Here is a 22,865-nt window from a genome sequence, read left to right as displayed (position 1 = left end):
TCTAACTTTCAGAATTCCAAACATTCAAGCCAAATGACACATTTGTAGATTTCTTACAAAGTCTCTCCTGTATTAATTACACCTCTGCACAAAGCAATTGTATCACTCTCATTTCCATGAGTTTCTTTATATGTGATTACATTTTTACTATTTATTCTGAAAATAGAATTTGTATATCAACACTTTTTTCAGTTTGAATTGTGACTAGTTTAAGAGAATGATAACTGCTTTTGGATAAAAAACAACAATAACTAGCAAAATAAGCAAAAGTAGTGAATAAGCATAATCATTTTCACATATTCACCAGTATCGCCTCCTCTACATGAGGGGAAACTGGATGCAGATTGCAGGCATTGCTTCAATAAGCTCCTTTGCTAAGTCTGCTGCAATAGAAAGGAGATCTCTCTCAGTGGTTAGCCACCTCAATTCCACACCTCATTGCTGCACTGACATTTCCGTCCATTTCTTATGAACGGTGAGGTTGAGGTCACATGAAAATTCGAAGAACACCACCCTATATTCTGTCTTGACAATCTCCAATAGTCACACCCCCATTCTCTCCCTTCCTCGAGCTCCCCAGTTCCTTTCCTTGTCACTTTTCAGCTCCTTTCTCTTTTTCGTCCTCCCATTTGTATCCAGTGCTCCCTCCTTTACCATCCTCCCCTACATTTTTTTGCATCTGCCTGATTTTGGCATACCCAAAGAGTTAAGCCTCAAAATATCAATTGCCTATTGCTTTCTATGGATGCTGCACGACCTTCTGAGTTCTTCCAACATTTTTACATACTGTATTAGTTCCCCAGCATCTGCTGACTTCTTGTTTACCTTCACGTGTTAATTTTGTTATTTTTAGAGTGACTTTTAAATTAGAGTCATAATTCAAATGAAACAGTTTAACTTAGATGTAATATACACTGTGGAACATGCAGGGTTTACTTTTGCTTACTTTTCTCAAAGTAATCAGTAATACATTACTGGTTCCTTATAGCTTGCAACACTCTTACTTCATGACAATTATGTATCCACTTAAGGAAAAACAACAGTTTTGTCATCATAATTATTTGAGTGTGTAAATCTTAAATATAAAACACATTTAAAATCAGTCTTCATGTTTGATTGCAGATTAGCTTTTGGCAATTTCCCACGGATTGGTGAGCAAGCAGCAATGATTTGCTGTGACCAAATTAGTAACCTGTACTATGCTCACAAGCACTTCAACTTTAATTAACACAGCATTTCTGCTCAATATCATTTCACATCCTGAACCCAGTAATATTTAAATGTCATTAACTTGCAAATATGTAGAAGTGACTTCAAAAACACGTACGTCAGATTTTCAACTAAATTATCCTACATACATAGTTTCTCAAATCATTAGCGAATCTAGTTTTTGACAATCCAAATGTTTTCTGCCGAAGTTCCAAGTGCTAACAAAGCAAGCACGCAACAGGTTCAAGCTACTTTCATGCACACGTCCAGTATTCAACCTCGGTTGAAAAAGAAACATCCATGCTGATAAAGACAGGATGAACTTTACAAGAGAGTTTTATTTCTGCGTATCATATCATCCTAAATGCCTTACATGTTCAGATCACGCAATGATATTGCGGTCTCTTGGTCAGCTTGATTCAGTAAATGACAAAAAAAAACCCCACTTAATAAACTGAGGCATTCCTAGTGCGCTACTGGAGTTAGCTATAATTTTAGCGACTCATCTAAAACCACCCATTCGTCCTTCAATTGCAAAAAAAAAGGACAAGGAACAATTTGAATCCACAGAAACTACATATGAGCCCCAAGAGGCATGTGGACACCCCAAACAGAAAAGGGTTGAAAGTGAAATACCCGATTTCGAGTCCGATGCTAACAGATGTTGGGGCCAGGGGAGAAGGGATGAGGCAAGACCGACAACTTCATATGGGGACATCAAAGACTCTTCCCTTCCCTCCCCTGTTTGCACACTCACCGTGAAGGGCTGATCGCCAATGTTGCCCACTGAAAAACAACTGTCGCCTGGATTGACAGCGCCGGTCAGGACCTGGTGAAGATTCATTCTCCCCGAAGCTGGCAGCAGGTAACTCGGGAAAGCGGGGATTCACCCGACCGGCTCGCCCTCAGCCCTGAGGGTCATCTCAGGCCAGCGGCAGCGGCGACCCTCGTCAGAAGGGCACTAACAGGCTGGACAGACTCGGTCTGCACCCTTCAGATCCGTTGACGTGTTTCTCTCGCTCCTCAAATAGACTGCCTCCAAGCCGCGGCCACCATCTTGCTGACGCGTCCTGCTCTCGCGAGAGCTGACGCGTGTTCAAGGGGCCTTCGGCCTGGAGCAGGCGTTGTCACGGTGACGTCAGAGTTCGGGGCCTGGAAGGAGTGGCAGAGGAATCAAGCAACGAGGAATTCTTTCCCTCACGGTGCCATCATTGTCCATTGGTGACCTGGGATGGAGATTAGCTTCCCAGGGCGACTGTGAGCGACAAAAAAAAACATCGAGGTGTTGGGAATTGTGCCTTTTTTTTGGTTGAAATAAGAAAGGTGAGGAATTAGGAGTCTGACACATCCACACCTGCCTCCTGAAGAGTGTTTCTGATCTGTGATGGAGATTTTTCTTGATTATGATGAGAATTCTGTCATCAGTAGTGGAGGTCTTCCTTGGAATACCAGTCCCTTTGTGATCACTGAGCTCTCCAATGTGCTCTTTCTTCTTAATTAAGGTTTTTCACAAAGCTGCTGCCATAACTTCCCACCAACAATTTTCACACTTGCCTTCCGGAGTGGCCGTTCACACAGGAAGGACATTTACACTAAATACCTGAGTTGTGGCATTTTCGTCGGCCAGATGTGCGTCGACCGTGACGTAGACCCTGCATGCGATGGTACGCGTCACTGCGTCGACATCATCGGGGATGGCATTCACCTGTGTCCCCAAAAAAAAGCCTCCAGACAGGAGCAAAATGGCTGTAGATCTGCAGATCACGTTAAAGCTAGCAGCAAGTATGTTTAGTATTATTCAAATGAACCTTAATTTCACGTGTTTCGTGCATGCACGTTTAAAAATCCCGCGTTGCAGTGTCGTGAGCTGAAGACGTCATCACGCATCGTCATGTACGTAGTATTCATTAGCTCATTGTTGTGGACTGGCTGCAGTTCAGTTTAGACTGCAGGCTGTCTGCAAAATTGTCTCGGGGGTGCCGCAGGAAAAATATCAGAACAAGAATGAATCACTCGTATGTACTCCGAACTTTTTACACTGCCTGCACTGCGAGAATTTTGCAAAAATTTCCCATTATGCAGCAGCTGTGTGAAAAACCAGTTCCAAACTGTTATTACCGATATCCTAAGGTTTGGACAACATCTCTTACTTTTTCTTGTTTTTAGCCTTACAATGGTTTCTTTCACTTTCATTGGCACAACTCTGGTCCTCATGTTAAAAAATGACAACTTCAGAATCCAAAGGTGATCAAAAGCTTAGAAGCAAACCAAGCTCTCTTACACCTGCATTAATAAAGTAATAGGGTGGAATGGTTAGCATAGCTGTTAACGCAATGCTGTTACAGCAACACCAATTGGTACTGGGGTTCGAATTGTGCAAATCACAAAAATCTGTAGACACTGTGGTTGAAGTAAAAACACAAAAAGCTGGTGAAACTTTTTGTTGTTGTTGCCAGCGCTGGGGGTAGGGGAGATCAGAGGGAGGAGTTTGTACATTATCTCCGTGTTTGGGATTTCATGTGTGCGGGGGGGTTGTTGGTCAACTGGGTGTAAAGTAGGCAACACGGGCTCATGGGCTGAAAGGGTCTGTTGCCGTGCTGCATATCTAAAAAAGAATGATCAGAAACATTCTTGAGTACTTGCAAACACCTATGAAGCCGAATTTCCTAAACATTATGGTGCCCTGAAAAGCGGGACTATGTATAAAAAATGTTGTGATTTCTACCTGGTCAAGCCAAAATGTATACAAATAACCTTGAATAAAATCTGGAATATACAGCTTAATGACATGTGAATTGTTTGATTACAAATTTAAAAAATATGGAGGAAAGGGGAAAATAAAGGAAAAAAGTATTTTGTCACAAGCATTATGGAGGGCACTGTATATGGATATGAATGGAGAGAAAGATTTGGAAGAAGACAGAAAGAAGAACAATGAAACAGGCCTGGTGGCCCAAAATACTGAATTTCATGACTTGTTCATGACTTATTTTCCTGTGTTTGGCTCATATTCCTCTGCTCCTTTCCTATCCAGATACTGTCAAAGTGTATTTTAAATGTAGTTGTACCTGGCTCTACCACTTTATTCAGCAGCTTTATTGAGCATCCTCTTGATGAAAAAGGTGTCCCTTGGGTCTCTTCTAAATATTTTCCATCTCACTTTAGATCTATGCCCTGTATCTTTAGATTACTCTGGGGAAAAGACTGATTATTTATCTTATCCCTGTCCCTCATGATCTTGTATTCCTCTATTATTCACCCTCAGCCTCCGATGTTCCAGGGATGAAATCCAAGCCTATCCAGCCGCTCAAGCCTATCTGGTAGCATTATTATGAATCCTTTCTGCTCTTTTTCTGGCTGAATGACATCTTTCATATGGCTGGGTTGCCAGAATTGTGCATTTATACTCCAAGTACATGTTCACCAGTGCTTTGTTCAGTTGTAACATGACCTTTTAACTCCTGTACTCAATGCCATGAAGGATGAAGGCAATCATGCCAAGCACCTTCATCGTGCTGACTACCTCTGTTGTTTACTAGTGGAGAAGCTGTCTCATAGCTCCTATAAATCAAATTCAATTCAAACATTGGTGCTGTCTGTGAAGTTTGCACATTTTCCCTTTGTTCAATGTTCAAATCAACACTGGATTTCCTCCCACATCCCAAAGTTTTGTGGGGTTGAGGTTTAATTGGCCACTAAGTGGTGCGTAGGTTAGTGGTAGAATCTGAGGAGAGCTGATGGAAATGTGGGGAGAAGAATTAATGTAGGATAAAGTAATTGGGTGGTTGATGGGTTGCTAAAAGGCCCTTTCCATACTGTCAGTCTTTAAGGAATGTTAGAGCTGGAAACGAAAGCATGATTCGTGTTTAGGAAAACTTTGGCACACATTAATATGTCATGATGATAAGTTTCAACCAAGCTCCAGAAAATGCTATCTCAAAAATATTGTCACAAATTACAGGATTCAGAGAAAAATATTAAAATGACAGTGATTGCTTGTGGTGCATTGATAGTAATTGGAATAAATTGAACAGAAAGACAAATGTCAGAGATGGCATTTAAGTCTGATGGGCAAGAGAAGATGAGACAGTTTGGCTTTCTGTATGTATTGTTGCCACAATTGGTCATTTAGAAATGCTGAGTTGAATAGAAGGTCTGGCTGAATGGTTAATTTTAGGATTGAGTGGCATTCTTTTGTCAACTGTGAAGGCTTGGCAAGCTCATAACTAGGCACCAGGCTCTTGTAGAATTTAGCTGCCTTGTCTTAAATTAGAAATATGTAATGAGAAGAACCAAACAAGTGATAACTTCATGGAGGAAAGGCAGATAGAGGAGATCTAAAACACTTTCTTAGTCTCTTTTGCTTTTTGTCACTATGTCAGTATTTTGATTTATCACTCAAGGTCATGATTGCAAATACAGTCATTGACGTTCTGGGTATTTGTTTAACGTGTAGCATGTTATTTGGTTCGTTGATTTATGATAACTCGGGAAAACAAATTAGATTTCATTTTTGCAATATTTAAGAGTTTGTATTTATGTACTGAGGATTAAACTCTGAAGCCCTTTTTTCTAACACTATAAATCTATTGATATTGTTATGTATCATAAATTGATATTTAAAGTTCAGAATACACAGCAATAAATTAACCTAGTGTAGTGTTTGAGCTATGTGAGGATGGAGAAGAATGACATCCGCACCGAAGCGTTGGAAAGCGAGATTGGCTTATGGCTCTGGCCATCATGCTTATATGGGTCCCAGGCGCTGATTTCCGGGCCCTGCGTCACCAACGTGCTGGCCTGGGATTAGTCGGCATTCCTACTGGAGTCGCCCATCTTCCTGCCATGTGGGAGGTCAACTGGGATGACGGCCAGTATCACCCCCATGTCCGCGTGGTCACTGCATTCATCAGCCATTTTGTGAACCAGTCCATGTCCCCATGATCAGACCGCTACATGAGCCCCCTCCGAACCGATGATTGGGCCATTGGCCATAGCCTTGGGTGGTCTGCCCCTGCATCATGGGGGTGGAATGGAGACTGGCTCATTACAGTCCATATACGCCAGTTTCAGGTGCTTTACAGTAAAAGTCTCCTCCTTACTGCCGATGTTGAGGACGAAAGTGGAGCTGTTGTCCCTGGCAACCCTGTAGGTCCCCTCATGAGGTCATTGTAGAGGCGATGGTGTACACCCCCTCTCACAAATATTTACTGAAAAATCTTCAAGTCCCTGGGGATGCTATGTTTGGGCTGGCTGTGTGGTGGGGGTTGCTGCGGGACCAGGGACCCCAGCTTTCGCTGCAAGTTCATGAGGGTTGCTGCGGTGTCTTCTGGGAATTTATTGGCGGCTAGGAATGATCAAGGGTGTGCCGTAGACCATCTCCACCACTGAGCCATTGAAGTCCTCCATTGGCATGGTACAAATCCCCAACATGTCCTAAGGCAGTTCGTCCACACAATTGGGACCCTTGTGCAAGGCCATCAAGGCTGCCTTGAGGTGCCTGTGAAACTGCTCCACCAACCCATTAGCCTGAGGAAAGTCCTCAAAGACTCAGCGTCCCAAATAATGTCTTTGACTTGCCTGCTATCAGCACATGATGTGTGCAACTGCCAGTATGGACCTGTGGTAAAAGCTTTATCATACCAGCAAATTCCTGTACCCCTTTTACTGTGCGTGGCTTAGCGGTATTGGACTGCTTTTACCTTCTCTGATAGAGGTATAGCCCCGTGCCTTTTAATCCTGTGCCCCAGGAAATCAATAGTGCCCAGGCCAAATTGGCACTTCGCGGGGTTGATCATCAGCCTGAACTCACTCAATTGGGTGGACAGTTGTCTTATTTGGGCAGCGTGATTTTTGTGGCTGCAGCAGATGATGAGGATATTGTTCAAATAGATGAATGCCCACTACATCCATCAGCCGCTGAAAAGTTTGTGCCGCATTCTTTCAACTGAAAGGCATTCGGAGAAATTCAAACAAGCCAAAGGGGGTTATAATTTCGGTCTTGGGAACATCCTGGGGGTGAACTGGGATTCGGTGGTACCCCTGGATGAGGTCCACCTTGGAGAACCCTTGTGCCCCATGCAGGTTGGTGGCAAAGTCTTGGATGTGGGGCATGGGATATCTGTCAGGCATGGTGACCTCCTTGAGGCGGCAGTAGTGGCTGCATGATCTACAACACACCCCCTCCCGGCTGATTTGGACACCATGTGGAGGGGAGAGGCCCAGGGATTGTCGGAGTGACATATAATCCCCAGCTCCTCCTCTTCACTAGGCTGAGCTTTTCGAGTGGAAGTCGGCACGCCTTAGCGTGGAGCAGGGGGCCCTCAGTCAGAGCGTGGTGCCTTACCCCATGTTTTGGCTCAGCCGCAGAGAACTGTGGCATTACTATCAAGGGGAACTCCACCAGGATTGTGGGCAAATTCATTGCTCTAAAACATTATAGAGTCCAGGTGGGGGTGGGTGTGGGTAGCTTTGCTTTCCCCAGAGGCAGACTCTGAAAAGTTCTGGCATGCACCAAGTGCTGTCCCTTAAGGTCGACAAACAGGCAGTAGGCACAAAGGAAGTTGGCCCTCAGGAATGGTTGCGCCACTGCCACAAGGGTGAAGGTCCATGTAAACTGGCTATTGCTGAACCGAAGGGGAATGGTGTGAGTCCCAAAAATCCAAATGGAGGAGCTGTTGACTGCCCTCAGTGCTGAGCCCTGCTTGCTATTTATAGGTGTCTAGGCCTGAGGGGGTTTGGGGGGGGGGGGCGTAGAACAATTATCTTGGCACCATTGTTGACCAGAAAACATCTGCCTGAAACTGAGTCCCAGACGTAAAGAAGGCTATCACCTGGGCCAACCGCCGCAGCCATCAACGACGGTTGGCCTGGGCATTTCCCGGAAACCCGCAGGGTGGGCAGCATCGACAGGCCTCTGAACCCCATTACTGATGATAGTACCATAGCTGTCCTAGCTTATTAACTTGCCTCTCTGCCAATCTTGATCTTGCAGGTGGCTGTTCATGGAGCTTGCTGATATGGTCTACGACGGCGCTGGTGTCCTTCGCTCTCCAGAGCATGTCCGCCTGGGCCGTGACCCTCTGTGGGAACTATTTGAGAGGCACTGGAAGTTCTGGTGGTTGCTGAAATTGGAGCAAATGCATCAGTGAGAGATGAAAAAATTGGAATCGATGTCTTGAAAGCAAAAGCCATGGAGCATTTGGGGAGTTAGAAAAGACATTGCTCTTTGGAACTAGAGGACAGAGAATGGAAGTGAGGATTACTTAATTAAGCAGCTGCTCTTTACAGAGAGGGGGAGTTGGTCTCACAATGACTATACTGGAAACTGCTGGAATATGTGATTTCGCCAGTTATGATTTATACTGCAAAGTTCCCAAATAATTTTTCATCTCATTTCCTGAAATGGTTGAAACAAAACCTTAAATCACTTTGAAGGTATTTGAAGTAATTTTAAGGTGTTGTAACCTGCAGGCTTACCTACAGGAGTTGAAAGGTGAGTTTAGACTGAATGATTATTGTTCTTGGATACAAAAGGCTGACTGGTCTCCTTGAATGTCTTAATAGAACATATACAATTACAGTACAGTCCATGCCCTTCAGCACATGATGTTGTGCAACCTATGTAAACCTACTCCTCAACAATATAATCCTTCCCTATCTACACCCATAACCCTCCATTTTTCTTACATCAATGTGCCTGCTTAAGAGTCCTTTAAATGTCCCTTTTGTACCAGCCTCCACCACCATACCCAGCAATGCATTTCAGGCAATCTCCACTCAGTGTATAAAAAAATTATTCCTGACTTCTTCCCTAGAATTTCCTCCACTCACCTTAAACTTTTTTTTATTAAATATTTTATTTAAGTTTTAAGAAAATGCAGAATATAGGACTCAATTAATAACCTTTAATAAAAGGTTAGAAAAAAAATAAAAAGGAGAGTCCCTTTTCTCCTATCACCCGTTCCCCAGATTCGAAAGAAAAGGGGACAGACAGCAGGGAGATAAAAAGAAAGAAATTAGAAAATAAAAAGCAGCAGGACACCTCAGAGTTACATCATTTTAAAAATATTAATTTCTAATAAGGGGTATATTAAATTGACAAATATCAAAATTAATTATGCAATCTGGGCATTTAAATAATCTCAATAAAATTGCCAAATTTCGACAAACATGCTATATCTATTCCTAAGATTATAAGTAATCTTCTCAAGGGGAATACAATTTTGCACTTCCATGTTCTAACAATCATTGTGAAGTAGAGAATCAGATTTCCATGTTACCACTTTACATTCCTGACTATTGACAAAACAATTTTAATAAATTTAGATTTACTTTTGGAGAAATTAACTTTTATAACCCCAAATTCCCCAGAAGAAACAATTCTAGGTCAAGAGGGAATTTCACCCCCACAATTTTTGTCAACACTTTCCTCAATTCTATCCAAAAGGGTCTTAATTTCAGGTGGAATATAAAAATGTACGATCATCTATACAACACCTAAAACACCCTGGAGAAAATTTTGGTTTATTTTTATGTATCTTTTGAGGTGTGAGATATAATTGGTGCAGAAAATTATAATGAATCAGTCTATATCTCGAGTTAATTAAGGTAGTCCAATTATCCACACATAAATCTGACCAGTATTGTGGATTGATTACATTGCTCAAATCCGATTCCCATCTCCCTCGATCTATGTAGTTCAAATTTTGTGCTTTCATCTTGAATCAGAGTATGTATATTGGAGATAAATTTGGTTGCATTCCCCTTTTGAATTAGTATTTCCATATCTGAGCATATTGGAAGGACTATTTATGGTCCCCACTTTTCCCTCAAAAAAGATCGCAATTGGAGACAGCAGAAGAATGTGTTGTTAGGTAAATTATATTTAAGTCCCTCAAAAGACATAAATTATGCCTGTGTTGATCAAACCAATCTTCAGTGCACCTGATACCATGTTGGTACCAGGTAGCCAAGATTCTATTACCAAAGTCATGGGTGTTAAATTGTCCACTCACCTTAAACTGATGTCCTCAGGTGTTGGCTATTGTCATCCAAGAGAAAGATGCTGGCTCTTCACCTAATCTATGCCCCTCTTGTATAAGATCATTAAGTAATGTCTCATCCGTTCTTGCTCCAAAGAGAAAAGCCCGAGTTCTATCAACCTTGCTTCATGACACACGTTCTCCAATCCAGGCAACCTACTAGTAATTCTCTTCGACATCCTCTCTATAGCATCTACATCCTTCCTGTAACGAGCCAACCAGAACTGCACACAATGCTCCAAATGTGGTCTAATCGACTGCTGTCAGCTCTGTACAGGCTTTAAAGGGTCCCTTAAAGGAGCCGATAGTAGTTTTATTTTAAAATTCTGCGGCTGCGGGATTTGGGCCTAAGATGGTGGCACTAACAATTGAGAGCAGCCATGAGGTGCTGCAGACTCTGTGGAAGCAGAGGACTGGCGCAGGCACCAAAGAATGGGGAGAACATCCCCCATTTGAGAAGGAGAAGAAGAAGAGACAACCCATGGGATGGTGACCATGGCTGCAGACTAGTGAGGGGTTCTGCAGCTGAAGAACACCCAGGTAGTGGGCTGCTGGTGACTCGAGGTGAAGAACCCATGCGGGCTACTGGCGTCTGCGGACAAGGGATTCACACTAGGCAGCCGACAGCTGGAGACAGTGGCTGAAAGGATACCAGGTATTGGAACCGGAACGTTAGAGGGCGTTGAGGGCGCTGAAGGTTTCTTTATCCTGTCAGAGGTTCGGATCTGGAGCTTGGGCTGCTGATGGTTTGGGCTGTGGCATCATTGGAGGCGAAGCCATGGGTACTCGGTGTCTCTGAGGGGACACTAATTTGCTTCTCTTTCTCTGATTGTCAGAGGCGCTTCAGGCAATTTCTGCCGATGGTGAACCTGTCTGCCTTATGGCAGACAAAAGCAAATTTCATGTAATATTGCACTGTTTTTATTACATGACAATAAAGAAATCTTGAACCAGAGTTTTGCAGACCTGCAGCATTATCACATATCATAAATTTGCAGTAAGAACTCTTTACCTGTGTACTCCAATCCTTTAGCAGTAGAGCCTAAAGTACCATTTTCCTTCCTCATTGACTGCTGTACTTTCATGTTAACCTTTAGTAATGGATATATAAGAACAACATACCCTTTTTCCCCAATCCAGCACCATTTAAAAATATTTAACTGAATTGGCTAAACTGGGATTTTTCTGCATTGCATTGCATCTGACATTTTATGGCCACTCACTTGGGCTGTCTGCCCTCTTTGAACCCTCATCAACACTCATATTGCTAACTGTTTTAATGTTATCAGGAAACTAGGACTGTTGAATTTGATCCCTTCAGCTAAATTGTTGATATTGGTTCACAATGTATCAATCTGTCACATTCATTGGACAAGGTTCTTTGGGGACTGGTGGGGAGGAGAATAAAGATGCTACAAGTAACACATTAAAACAGATAGGAAAAGATCAAGAATTATGGAAGGAAACCAGTTTGGTCCAAATTTATCAATTTAGGTAAACGTTTAGCTAACCTATTAGCTACTAATTTAGATAAAATATTATAATCTGTATTCAATAATGATATTGGTCTATAATATAAAGATGGAAGCAAAGGATCCTTCCCTTTTTTTGGAATAACCATTTTTTTTCACACTAAGAACCAATCTAACCAAAATACACAAACATTTCTTGAATATACACAGTGTCATTTTCTCCCCTTTTCCCCCCTCCCTTCCCTCCCTCCCTTCCCTCCCTCCCTTCCCTCCCTCCCTTCCCTCCCTCCTTCACCCCCCTCCCCACCCACTCAACGTTCAACCTATATGATTCATTAAACCATGTCATCACACAATGAAAATAAACAAGAAATTTGTATCTTCTACTTTTACATATTGGGTCAGTTCATTTCGTTGTCTTCTCCTTCTGTCATTTTAGGCGGTGGAGGTCCACGGTAGGACTTCTCAGTTGTGTTCCATGTACGGTTCCCAAATTTGTTCGAATACTGTGATGTTATTTCTTAAATTGTATGTTATTTTTTCCAATGGAATACATTTATTCATTTCTATGTACCATTGCTGTATTTTCAGGCTATCTTCTAATTTCCAGTTGACATAATACATTTTTTTTTGCTACAGCTAAGGTTATCATAATAATCTTTTTTGTGCTCCATCCAAATCGAGTCCAAGTTCTTTACTTCTTATATTACTTAGAAGAAAGATCTCTGGATTTTTTGGTATGTTGTTTTTTGTGATTTTATTTAATACCTGGTTTAGATCTACTCAAAATTTTTCCACTTTCTCACATGCCCAAATTGCATGTACTGTTGTTCCCGTTTCTTTCTTGCAATGAAAACATCTGTCTGATACCGTTAGTTCCCATTTATTTAACTTTTGGGGCGTGGTGTATAGCCTGTGTAACCAATTATATTGTATCATGCGTAACCTCGTGTTTACTGTATTTCTCATAGTTCCGGATCATAGCTTTTCCCATGTTTCATTCTTTATCTTTATGTTTAGATCTTGTTCCCATTTTTGTTTGGGTTTACAGCTTGTTTCCTCGTTCTCTTTCTCTTGGAGTTTGATGTACATGTTGGTTATAAATCTTTTAATTATCATTGTGTCTGTAATCACATATTCAAAATTGCTTCCTTCTGGTAACCTCAGTCTGCTTCCCAATTTGTCCTTCAAGTAGGTTTTCAGTTGGTGGTATGCAACATTGTACCATGAGTTATACCATATTTGTCCTTCATTTGTTCAAAAGATAATAATTTATTTCCCAAAAAACAATTTTCTACTCTTTTGATCCCTTTTCTCTCCCATTCTCTAAAGGAAAGGTTATCAATTGTGAAAGGGATTAGTTGATTTTGCGTCAATATTAATTTTGGTAGTTGATAATTTGTTTTATTCCTTTCTACGTGAGTCTTCTTCCAAATGTTGAGCAAATGGTGCAGTACTGGTGAATTCCTATGTTGCACCAGCTTTTCATCCCACTTATATAGTATATGTTCAGGTACTTTCTCCTCTATTTTATCTAGCTCTAATCTGGTCTTTCCCTTGTTTGATAAAAATCTGATAGGTATCTTAATTGTGCTGCTCTATAATAATTCTTAAAGTTTGGTAGCTCTAAGCCCCCTTGTTTGTACCCTTCTGTTAATTTATCTAGTGCTATCCTCGGTTTCCCCCCCCTTTCCATAAGAATTTCCTTATTATTTTCTTTAGCTCCTTGAAGAATTTCTCTGTTAGGTGAATTGGTAACGATTGAAATAGGTATTGTATCCTTGGGAAGATATTCATTTTAATGCAATTTACCCTTCCTATCAGTGTTAGTGGTAAGTCTTTGCAATGTTCTAAGTCGTCTTGTAATTTCTTCATTAATGGCTAATAATTTAGTTTGTATAGATGGCCTAGATTATTATCTAGTTGTATACCTAAGTATCGAATTGCTTGTGTTTGCCATCTAAATGGTGATTCTTTCTTAAACTTTGTGAAATCCGCATTATTCATTGGCATTGCTTCACTTTTATTTGCGTTGATCTTGTACCCCGATACTTCTCCATATTCCTTCAATTTCTTATGTAATTCTTTTATTGATATTTCTGGTTCTGTTAAATATACTGTTTTTTTTTTCGTGCATGATTATCCAACTGCACGAAAACCAACAAGGTCGGGTCAGATACAGCAATGAGCTCTCTGAACCCTTCTCCATTAACAATGGCGTGAAGCAAGGCTGTGTTTTCGCACCAACCCTCTTTTCAATCTTCTTCAGCATGATGCTGAACCAAGCCATGAAAGACCCCAACAATGAAGATGCTGTTTACATCCGGTACCACACGGATAGCAGTCTCTTCAATCTGAGGCGCCTGCAAGCTCACACCAAGACACAAGAGAAACTTGTCCGTGAACTACTCTTTGCAGACGATGCCGCTTTAGTTGCCCATTCAGAGCCAGCTCTTCAGCGCTTGACGTCCTGCTTTGCGGAAACTGCCAAAGTGTTTGGCCTGGAAGTCAGCCTGAAGAAAACTGAGGTCCTCCATCAGCCAGCTCCCCACCATGACTACCAGCCCCCCCACATCTCCATCGGGCACACAAAACTCAAAACGGTCAACCAGTTTACCTATCTCGGCTGCACCATTTCATCAGATGCAAGGATCGACAAAGAGATAGACAAGAGACTCGCCAAGGCAAATAGCGCCTTTGGAAGACTACACAAAAGAGTCTGGAAAAACAACCAACTGAAAAACCTCACAAGGATAAGCGTATACAGAGCCGTTGTCATACCCACACTCCTGTTCGGCTCCGAATCATGGGTCCTCTACCGGCATCACCTATGGCTCCTAGAACGCTTCCACCAGCGTTGTCTCTGCTCCATCCTCAACATTCATTGGAGCACTTTCATCCCTAACATCGAAGTACTCGAGATGGCAGAGGTCGACAGCATCGAGTCCACGCTGCTGAAGATCCAGCTGCGCTGGGTGGGTCACGTCTCCAGAATGGAGGACCATCGCCTTCCCAAGATCGTGTTATATGGCAAGCTCTCCACTGGCCACCGTGACAGAGGTGCACCAAAGAAAAGGTACAAGGACTGCCTAAAGAAATCTCTTGGTGCCTGCCACATTGACCACCACCAGTGGGCTGATATCGCTTCAAACCGTGCATCTTGGCGCCTCACAGTTTGGCGGGCAGCAACCTCCTTTGAAGAAGACCGCAGAGCCCACCTCACTGACAAAGGCAAAGGAGGAAAAACCCAACACCCAACCCCAACCAACCAATTTTCCCCTGCAGCCGCTGCAACCGTGTCTGCCTGTCCCGCATCGGACTTGTCAGCCACAAACGAGCCTGCAGCTGACGTGGACTTTTACCCCCTCCATAAATCTTCGTCCGCGAAGCCAAGCCAAAGAAGAAAGAAGAAATATACTGTGATGTCATCTGCAAATAGACTGATTTTATATTCCTTGTCTTTTATTTTTATCCATTTTATTTTATTTTCTGTTCTTATGTTCTTATCAATTCTGCCAGTGGTTCTATAGCTAACGTGAACATTCAAGGAGATAGTGGACATCCCTGCCTAGTTATTCTGCTTAATTTAAATTGGCTTGATATATATCCATTTACTGTCACCTTCGCCAGTGGTCCCTTATTTAATGCTTTAATCCAATTAATATATTTTCTCTGGTAGGTTGAACCTCTGTAGTACTTTGAATAAATATTTCCATTCTACTCTGTCAATGACTTTCTCTGTGTCGAAGGCAACTGCCACTCTTGGCATCTTGTTTCCTTGTACTGAATGGATTAAGTTAATGAACTTTCAGATATTGTCCGTTGTTCATCTTTTCTTAATAAATCCAGTTTGATCTAGTTTTACTAATTTTGGTACACAGTTGGCCAATCTGTTTGCTAATAGTTTAGCTGTTATCTTATAATCTGTGTTAAGTAGAGATTTTGATCTATACGATGCTGGTGTTAGTAGATCTTTCCCCGTCTTTGGTATTACTGTAATTATTGCTGTTTTGCATGAATCTGGCATGTTTTGTGTTTCTTCAATCTGGTTCATTACTTCCAGGAGAGGAGGAATTAATAAGTCTTTAAATGTTTTATAGAATTCTATTGGGAGTCTATCCTCTCCCAGCATTTTATTGTTTGTTAGTTTTTTTTTAATATATCCTGTATTTCCTCTATTTCAAATGATTTTATTAATTTATTTTGCTCCGCTTCTTGCAATTTCGGTTGTTCAATTTTAGCTAGAAACTCATCTATTTTGTCTTCTTTCCCTTAGTTCTCAGTTCGATATAGTTGCTCATAGATCTCCGTTGGGTTATATGTAATTTGTCTGTCCTTTTTCCTTGATGCCAATACCGTTCTTTTAGTTTGTTCTGTTTTAAGCCGCCAAGCTAGTATTTTGTGCATTTTTTTTCTCCTAGCTCATAATACTTCTGTTTTGCCTTCATTATGTTCTTCTCCACCTTGTATGTTTGTAGTGTTTCATATTTTATTTTTTAGTCCGCCAATTCTCTTATTTTTGTTGTATCTTCCCTTATTGCTAATTCTTTTTCTGTACTTGCTATTTCCCTTTCCAGCTGTTCTATTTCCCGATTGTATTCCTTCTTCATCTTAGTTACATAACTTATTATCTGCCCTCTGATGAACGTGTTCATTGCATCCCATAGTGTACATTTATCTTTCACTGATTCCATATTTATTTCAAAGTACATTTTAATTTGTCGCTCAATTAATTCTCTAATATCCTGTCTTTTAAGTAGCATGGAGTTTAATCTCCATCTATACATTCTCGGTGGGATGTCCTGCAGCTCTATTGGTAATAACAGGGGTGAGTGATCTGATCACAATCTAGCTTTATATTCCGTTTTCCTAACTCTCCCTTGGATGTGGGCTGGCAACCGGAACAGGTCTATCCTTGAGTATGTTTTATATCTACCCGAATAATATGAGTATTCCTTCTCCTTTGGGTGTTGTCTCCTCCATATATCCAAAAGTTGCATTTCCTGCATCGATTTAACCATAAATTTGGTTACTTTGTTTTTTCTGCTAGTCTTTTTTCCAGTTTTATCCATCTTTGAGTCCAAATTAAGGTTAATGTCCCCTTCTATCAATATATTCCCCTGCGTATCTGCAATCTTCAAATAGATATCGTGCATAAATTTTTGATCCTCTTCATTAGGTGCATATACATTGAGCAAATTCCAAAATTCTGAATATATCATTACATTCCTCCCTGCTGGATGTATTATTTCCTCCTCTATTTTGATTGGTACGTTTTTATTGATTAATGTATCTACTCTCTGGCTTTTGAGATATATGATGCTGCCGTTACATGCCCTACCCAGTCTCTCCTTAATTTATTGTGTTCCACTTCCATTAGATGTGTTTCCTGCACGAATGCTATATCAATTTTTTCTTTCTTCAGTAAATTTAACAGCCTCTTCCTTTTCATTTGGTTATGTATTCCATTAATATTTATTGTCATATAGTTCAACATGCCCATTTCATACTTTGTTTACTTGTCATTTCCGCTTCTTAATCACCACCTTTCCTCCTTATCCATTTCTGTTTTCTTTTTTTGAACACATTGTAAGACAACACTTCTAAAACATAATAAATTTCCACTATTCCCATATCTAAAATTCCCTTAACCCCAAATGAACCCCCCTCTCTGAGTTGCCCCTTGTCCCTTGCCGGGCAACCACAACTCCCCTCTCTATTTGGATTGCGAACCCGCTCGCAAGCGTCAACTGATTTCGCAATGACTGTTATTCTCTCCCACCCAGCCCCCTCCAGAAAAGATTTTTATCTTCACATATAACAAAGCTCACCCTCTTAATTCTCCTCTTGCTTCCTTTCTTCCCCTTCTTAGTTCGTACTTATACATTATTTTTCTTCTTTATATGAAATTTGTCGTCATTCTTGTTCTTGTTACATCTCTTCATCTCTCTGTCTGTTTTGCAGGCGTTCTGCATATTCTCTTGCTTTCTCCGGATCCAAGAACAGTCTGCTTTGTTGCCCCAGAATAACTATTTTAAGCACCGTTGGATATCTTAACATAAATTTATAACCTTTCTTCCATAGGATTGATTTTGGAGCGTCAAACTCCTTCCTTTTCTTCAGGAGCTCAAAACTTGTGTCTGGGTAGAAAAAAAAATTGACCTTTGTATTCCAGTGGCTTTTTGTCTTCTCTCATTTTTTTCATTGCCTTCTCCAATATATTTTCTCTTGTTGTATATCTCAGGAATTTTACTAGAATGGATCTTGGTTTTTGTTGTGGCTGTGGTTTTGGGGCTAATGTTCTATGTGCCCTTTCTATTTCCATTCCTTCTTGTATTTCTGGCATTCCTAGGACCTTGGGAATCCATTCTTTTATAAATTCTTTCATATCTTTGCCTTCTTCATCTTCCTTAAGGCCCACTATCTTTATATTGTTTCTCCTATTATAGTTTTCCATTATATCCATCTTCTGAGCTAACAGTTCCTGTGTTTCTTTAACTTTTTTATCAGATTCTTCCAATTTCCTTTTTAAGTCGTCCACTTCCATTTCTATGGCTGTTTCTCGTTCTTCCACCTTGTCTACTCATTTCCCTATTTCTGTCATTACCATCTCTAATCTACTCACTTTTTCTTCTGTACCTTTTATTCTTCTTTTTATTTCATTAAATTCTCGTGTCTGCCATTCTTTTACTGCTTCCATATATTCTTCAAAAAATTTTCTATCTATGTACAGTCCATTTCCTTTATCTTCTATTTCTCTGTGCAGAGCTTAATGTTCTCCCTCCTCTTCCCCTGTATCCACTCCAGTTCCTGTGTTCTCTACCTCTCTTCCTTGTATCTGTGTCTCTTCTGACTTTCTTGTTGGGCTGTTTATCTCAGTTTGCTGGGTATTTTTTTTTTAATGGTGTCTTGATGTTGGTCCTCTTCCTCTGGGCTGGTCATCTGCTGTGTCTCTGATTTCCTTTTTTCATTCTCCTCCTTCCTGTTCCCGTTATTTTCTATATCTTCCCACTGGGAGCCCTGCTGTCGGGTCTTTCTCAGCTGGTCCCCCCTCCCGTCGGTGTTGTCTTTGTCGTGCGCATGCGTGGTTGTGCACCTCTGTTTGGCTCCGTGAGCCATCCTTGTAGTCCTGCTTTCGGTGGGTCGTGACCCTTCGGGGTTTCCACTGACCTCAGGGGGTGGGCTCCTCTTTCATTGGCGGGTCCCTGCTTCTTTGTACAGGTAAGGCCTTCACCTTTCTCTTCCGATGTCTTTCCTTCTTCTTTTCTTCCCATTGTTTTTGGCTTTTCTTTCTTTGGTGCCATTTCCTCCACACCTTTATTTTTTATTTGTTATGGTTTGTGTGTCTGTGACTTTGCTTTTTCTTTACTTTTTTCCTTCTTTTCTGGAGAGGGCTGATATTCTCCTACCAGCCACTACTCCATCACATGACTCCTTCCCGAATAACCATTATTAATGCTGTTTTAAACAACTCCGTTAAATCACAGGAATTGTTCATTTTATCTAGCAATCCCATAAATCAGGGAATCAATAACTCTTTAAAATCTTTATAAAACTTTGGAGAGAAACTGTCCTCTTCTGGAACCTTATTATTTGGTAAAAATACCAATGTGTCACATATTTCTGTATCTGTAAAAGAATTTGATAATTTAATCTTCTCTTCAGTGTTTAGTTCCAGCATTATAATTTGTGATAAATATTGATCTATTTTATCTCCATCTTTCGAAGATTCCAATTGATATAATTTCTTATAAAATTTCCTAAAACATCATTAATTTCCTGTGATTTATACGTAAGAAGACCCGATTCCTCTTTTGTGGCTAATATTATTCTCGATACTTGCTCTGTCTTCAACTGCCATGCGAAAACTTTATGGGCCCTATCCCCAACTCATAATATTTTTGGTGAGTTTGTCTTATAACTCTCTCCACTCCATATGTTTGTATTTCATTCAGTTTCACTTTTTTCAATTCCAGTATTCTTTGTTTCTCATCACTCACTTGATTATAATTTTTTCTCCAGTTCTGTTATTTCTTTATCCAATTGGTTAACTTCAGACATATATTCTTTTTTATCTTACCAGTATAACTTATTATTTGCCATCTTAAATAGGCCTTCATGGAGTCCCATACCACAAATTTATTAGTTACCGAGTGTTCGTTAGTGTCTAGAAAAAATGTTATCTGCTGCCTTATAAATTCACAAAAATTTTGTCTTTTTAACAATGCAATATTAAACCTCAATCTATCACCTATATTTTGCTCTTCTTCCAATGCATTGACATAACTAAAGGTGAATGGTCTGATAATATTCTTGCTTGGTATTCAGTCTTTTGAACTCTTACTTGTAGTTGAGAAGAGTTAAAAACATATCTATAAAACAGCTCAACTTTGATTTTTGTCCTCCTGTTATCAGATAGGTGAAAAGACAGTGTGGGTACAGATTGAAATGAGTAAAATAGGTGAGTGAAAAGAAAAGATTGGGAACTATTGAGGATTCATTCCACATCTTGCTAAGTGCAGAAACAGTTGATTTGACTGTAGCACGATCAATGACCACTCACAGACACAAAGCAAGTAGTCAAAGGCTTTATTAATCATAAGGTCCAGACATGACTCTACATGCTGCTGGCTCGCATACAAGGCAAGTATGAGGGAGGAGACTAGACCTCTCAGCCTTTATTTGGGAGAGGGGAGGGGGATACAGGTGCAGAAGGTGGGCCAGCCTGCTCAGCTCAGTGAAGACCTTGTTCCACCACATTGACTAAAAAGCTGCTGCAGAACTGAATGAGGCATTATATGCATATTTTCCTTAATTCAGACATTTCAGTTGGTTGTTTAATTTGATCTCATTGATACACAGATAACATTTAAATAATAAGTATGAACAGTATTTACAGAACATGAACAATATGCTATCTGATGGGTATAGGGAAACTGACATTAAACCATGAAAGTTGAGAGAGGGGTTGGACTGGTTGCACAATGTTCCAGGTGTGTCCTCTGGATCAGCACGTTCCATAGATTAGGGGTGGTCAAACTTGCTGAAGGTAAGAGCCACATATGATAAATTTCAGATGTTTGACAGTCCCAAGACATGAAAAAATATTAAATACATGCTTTTACTCTTACATTTACATTTTGATAACAAAAATGTTATATAAATATTAAATACATGTGTGTAATAATATTTATTCGTGTATGTAGTTTTTAAACTGCTAATTTGTATTGGTAATCAAAATGTACACAACATAAACTTGAATTTTGTGGACCATTTTTTTTGGGTAAAATTTAGAGGGTTGAATAATAAACACATAAAAATTTTGACCGTGGTAAGTACTTGAGTCATTCGAGGTGTCAGGAGCTTGGTTGGACAACTGGCAGGGACTAGGTGGTAAGTCCACTTTCAAGATGTCGGGAGCTCCAATGGGTGGACAGGTGGCCCGGGCCTAGGCAAGAGCCCGCAGCAAGGTCATTGGGAACTCCGGTGGGCAGGAGGTCGGGGCGTTGGGAGCTCGGATGGTGGGTGGCTGGGACTTTGGGAGCTTGGTTGGAAGGTACTGAATGAATACTTTGCATTAGTATTTGACACATGGGATAGTGAGATCAGTGTGGTTATCAAGAAGGATGGGATGGGTATATTGAAGAGCATTAAGGTATATAAATCCCAGGGCATGATGGGATATATTCCAAGTTATTGAACAAGGCAAGAGAAGAGATTGCTGGGGTCTTCACCGAAGTTTTTTTATCTTCTCTAGCCACAGTTGATGCTTGACGAGTAATGCACTTGGTGGAGAACCTCATATGACCCCTTAACACAAGCTTCATTGCCAAGAAGGCCCAGCAGCGCCTATACTTCTTGCGAAGGCTGAGGAAAGTTCACCTCCCACCCACCATCCTCACTACATTCTATAGAGGATATATCAAGAGCATCCTGCGCAACTGAATCACCGCCTGGTTTGAAAGCTGTACCTCCTCGAATCACAAGACCCTGTGCAGAGAGGATAGTGAAATCAGCAGAAAAGGTCACTGGGGGGCTCTCTTCTTACCATGAAGGACACTCGATGCAGGTGAAAGGCAATAATCATTGTGAAGGACTCCACACACCCCTGATGTAAACTGTTCTCCCTTCTACCATCTGGTAGCAGGTACTGTAGCACGCAGGCCCTTTATGTCTATATTGGGAAACAGCTTTTTCCCCCAAGCCATCAGACTCCTGAATTCCCAGAACATTTGGGGATAGTGTACTGTGAACTGTTTCTGTATAAGTCTTAATATTTTAAAAGTATTTGACTTCCATTCTAACTTATATTTGTGTAAATATGCTCCGTGGTCCACTTTTCTGTGCGAGCATAGTATGAACAATAAATAAAGGTGACGGCTTAACTTGAGGTCCCAGAATTCTGGAGAGTCACTAATGTTGCTACTTTAAGAAGTGATAAAGGGATAACCCAGCAAATTATAGGCCAGTGTGCCTTTCTTTTGTAGGGAAGTTATTGATTCTTAGTGATGTGATTTATTCACAATTAAAAAAGCATGGCTTCATTTGGGATAGTTTAGCTTTGTATGGGGTAGGTCATGTCTTCCAATTTTAATTTATTTGAGGGGATAATGATGATTGGTGGGGCTAGTGCAGTGGATATTATCTACATAAATTGCAGAAAGGCCTTTGGCAAAGTTTTTCATGGTAGGCTGATCCAGAAGATGAAAATACATTGGAAGCCAAGGTGACATGGGAGTTCAGGACAATGACACCTCCCTTCCAGACAAACTGAACTTCTATGTATGGTTTGATGAGAAGAACAGGATGACACCAAAGAAAGCTCTGAGTCCTTATGATGCATAGCAGCGGCTGAGGCGAGGAGAACCCCATCCAAGGTTAACTCACACAAAGCAGCAGGAGCGGATAACATACCCGGTTGGGTACTGAATGCCTGCGCGGACCAATTGACGGAGGTCTTCATGGACATCTTTAACATCTCAGCAGTCCATCGTTCCCGCAGGGTTCACGGCAGCCATCACCATCCCAGAACCCAAGAGGTCCACAATGACTATTGCCCTGTGGCACTGACCTCCCCCATTATGAAATGCTTCGAGAATCTGGTGATGGAACATATCAAAGCACAACCCCCAGAGATGCT

At 41.0% G+C, this 22,865-nt stretch overlaps 1 protein-coding gene and 1 long non-coding RNA gene across 2 annotated transcripts in view; one reads left to right on the top strand and one right to left on the bottom strand.

Moving 5' to 3' along the window:
- Positions 1 to 2,342, bottom strand: part of LOC138738842 (dmX-like protein 1) — a 197,075-nt gene extending 194,733 nt beyond the window's left edge. The window contains 1 exon segment of the mRNA XM_069889924.1: positions 1,967 to 2,342. Within this exon segment, the coding sequence (XP_069746025.1) occupies positions 1,967 to 2,053 (87 nt within the window). The 5' untranslated portion in view covers positions 2,054 to 2,342.
- On the top strand, positions 2,287 to 22,857 carry LOC138738865 (uncharacterized). The gene is made up of 3 exons (XR_011341828.1): positions 2,287 to 2,532; positions 8,204 to 8,704; positions 21,483 to 22,857. It is a non-coding gene; the product is annotated as an uncharacterized lncRNA (long non-coding RNA).
- The last annotated feature ends 8 nt before the right edge of the window (positions 22,858 to 22,865 follow it).

This window comes from Narcine bancroftii, chromosome 1, assembly GCF_036971445.1.
Source record: "Narcine bancroftii isolate sNarBan1 chromosome 1, sNarBan1.hap1, whole genome shotgun sequence".
NCBI lineage: Eukaryota > Metazoa > Chordata > Chondrichthyes > Torpediniformes > Narcinidae > Narcine > Narcine bancroftii.
Note: the sequence above shows the minus strand (reverse complement) of the source record. Positions and strands in the feature narration are given on the sequence as shown.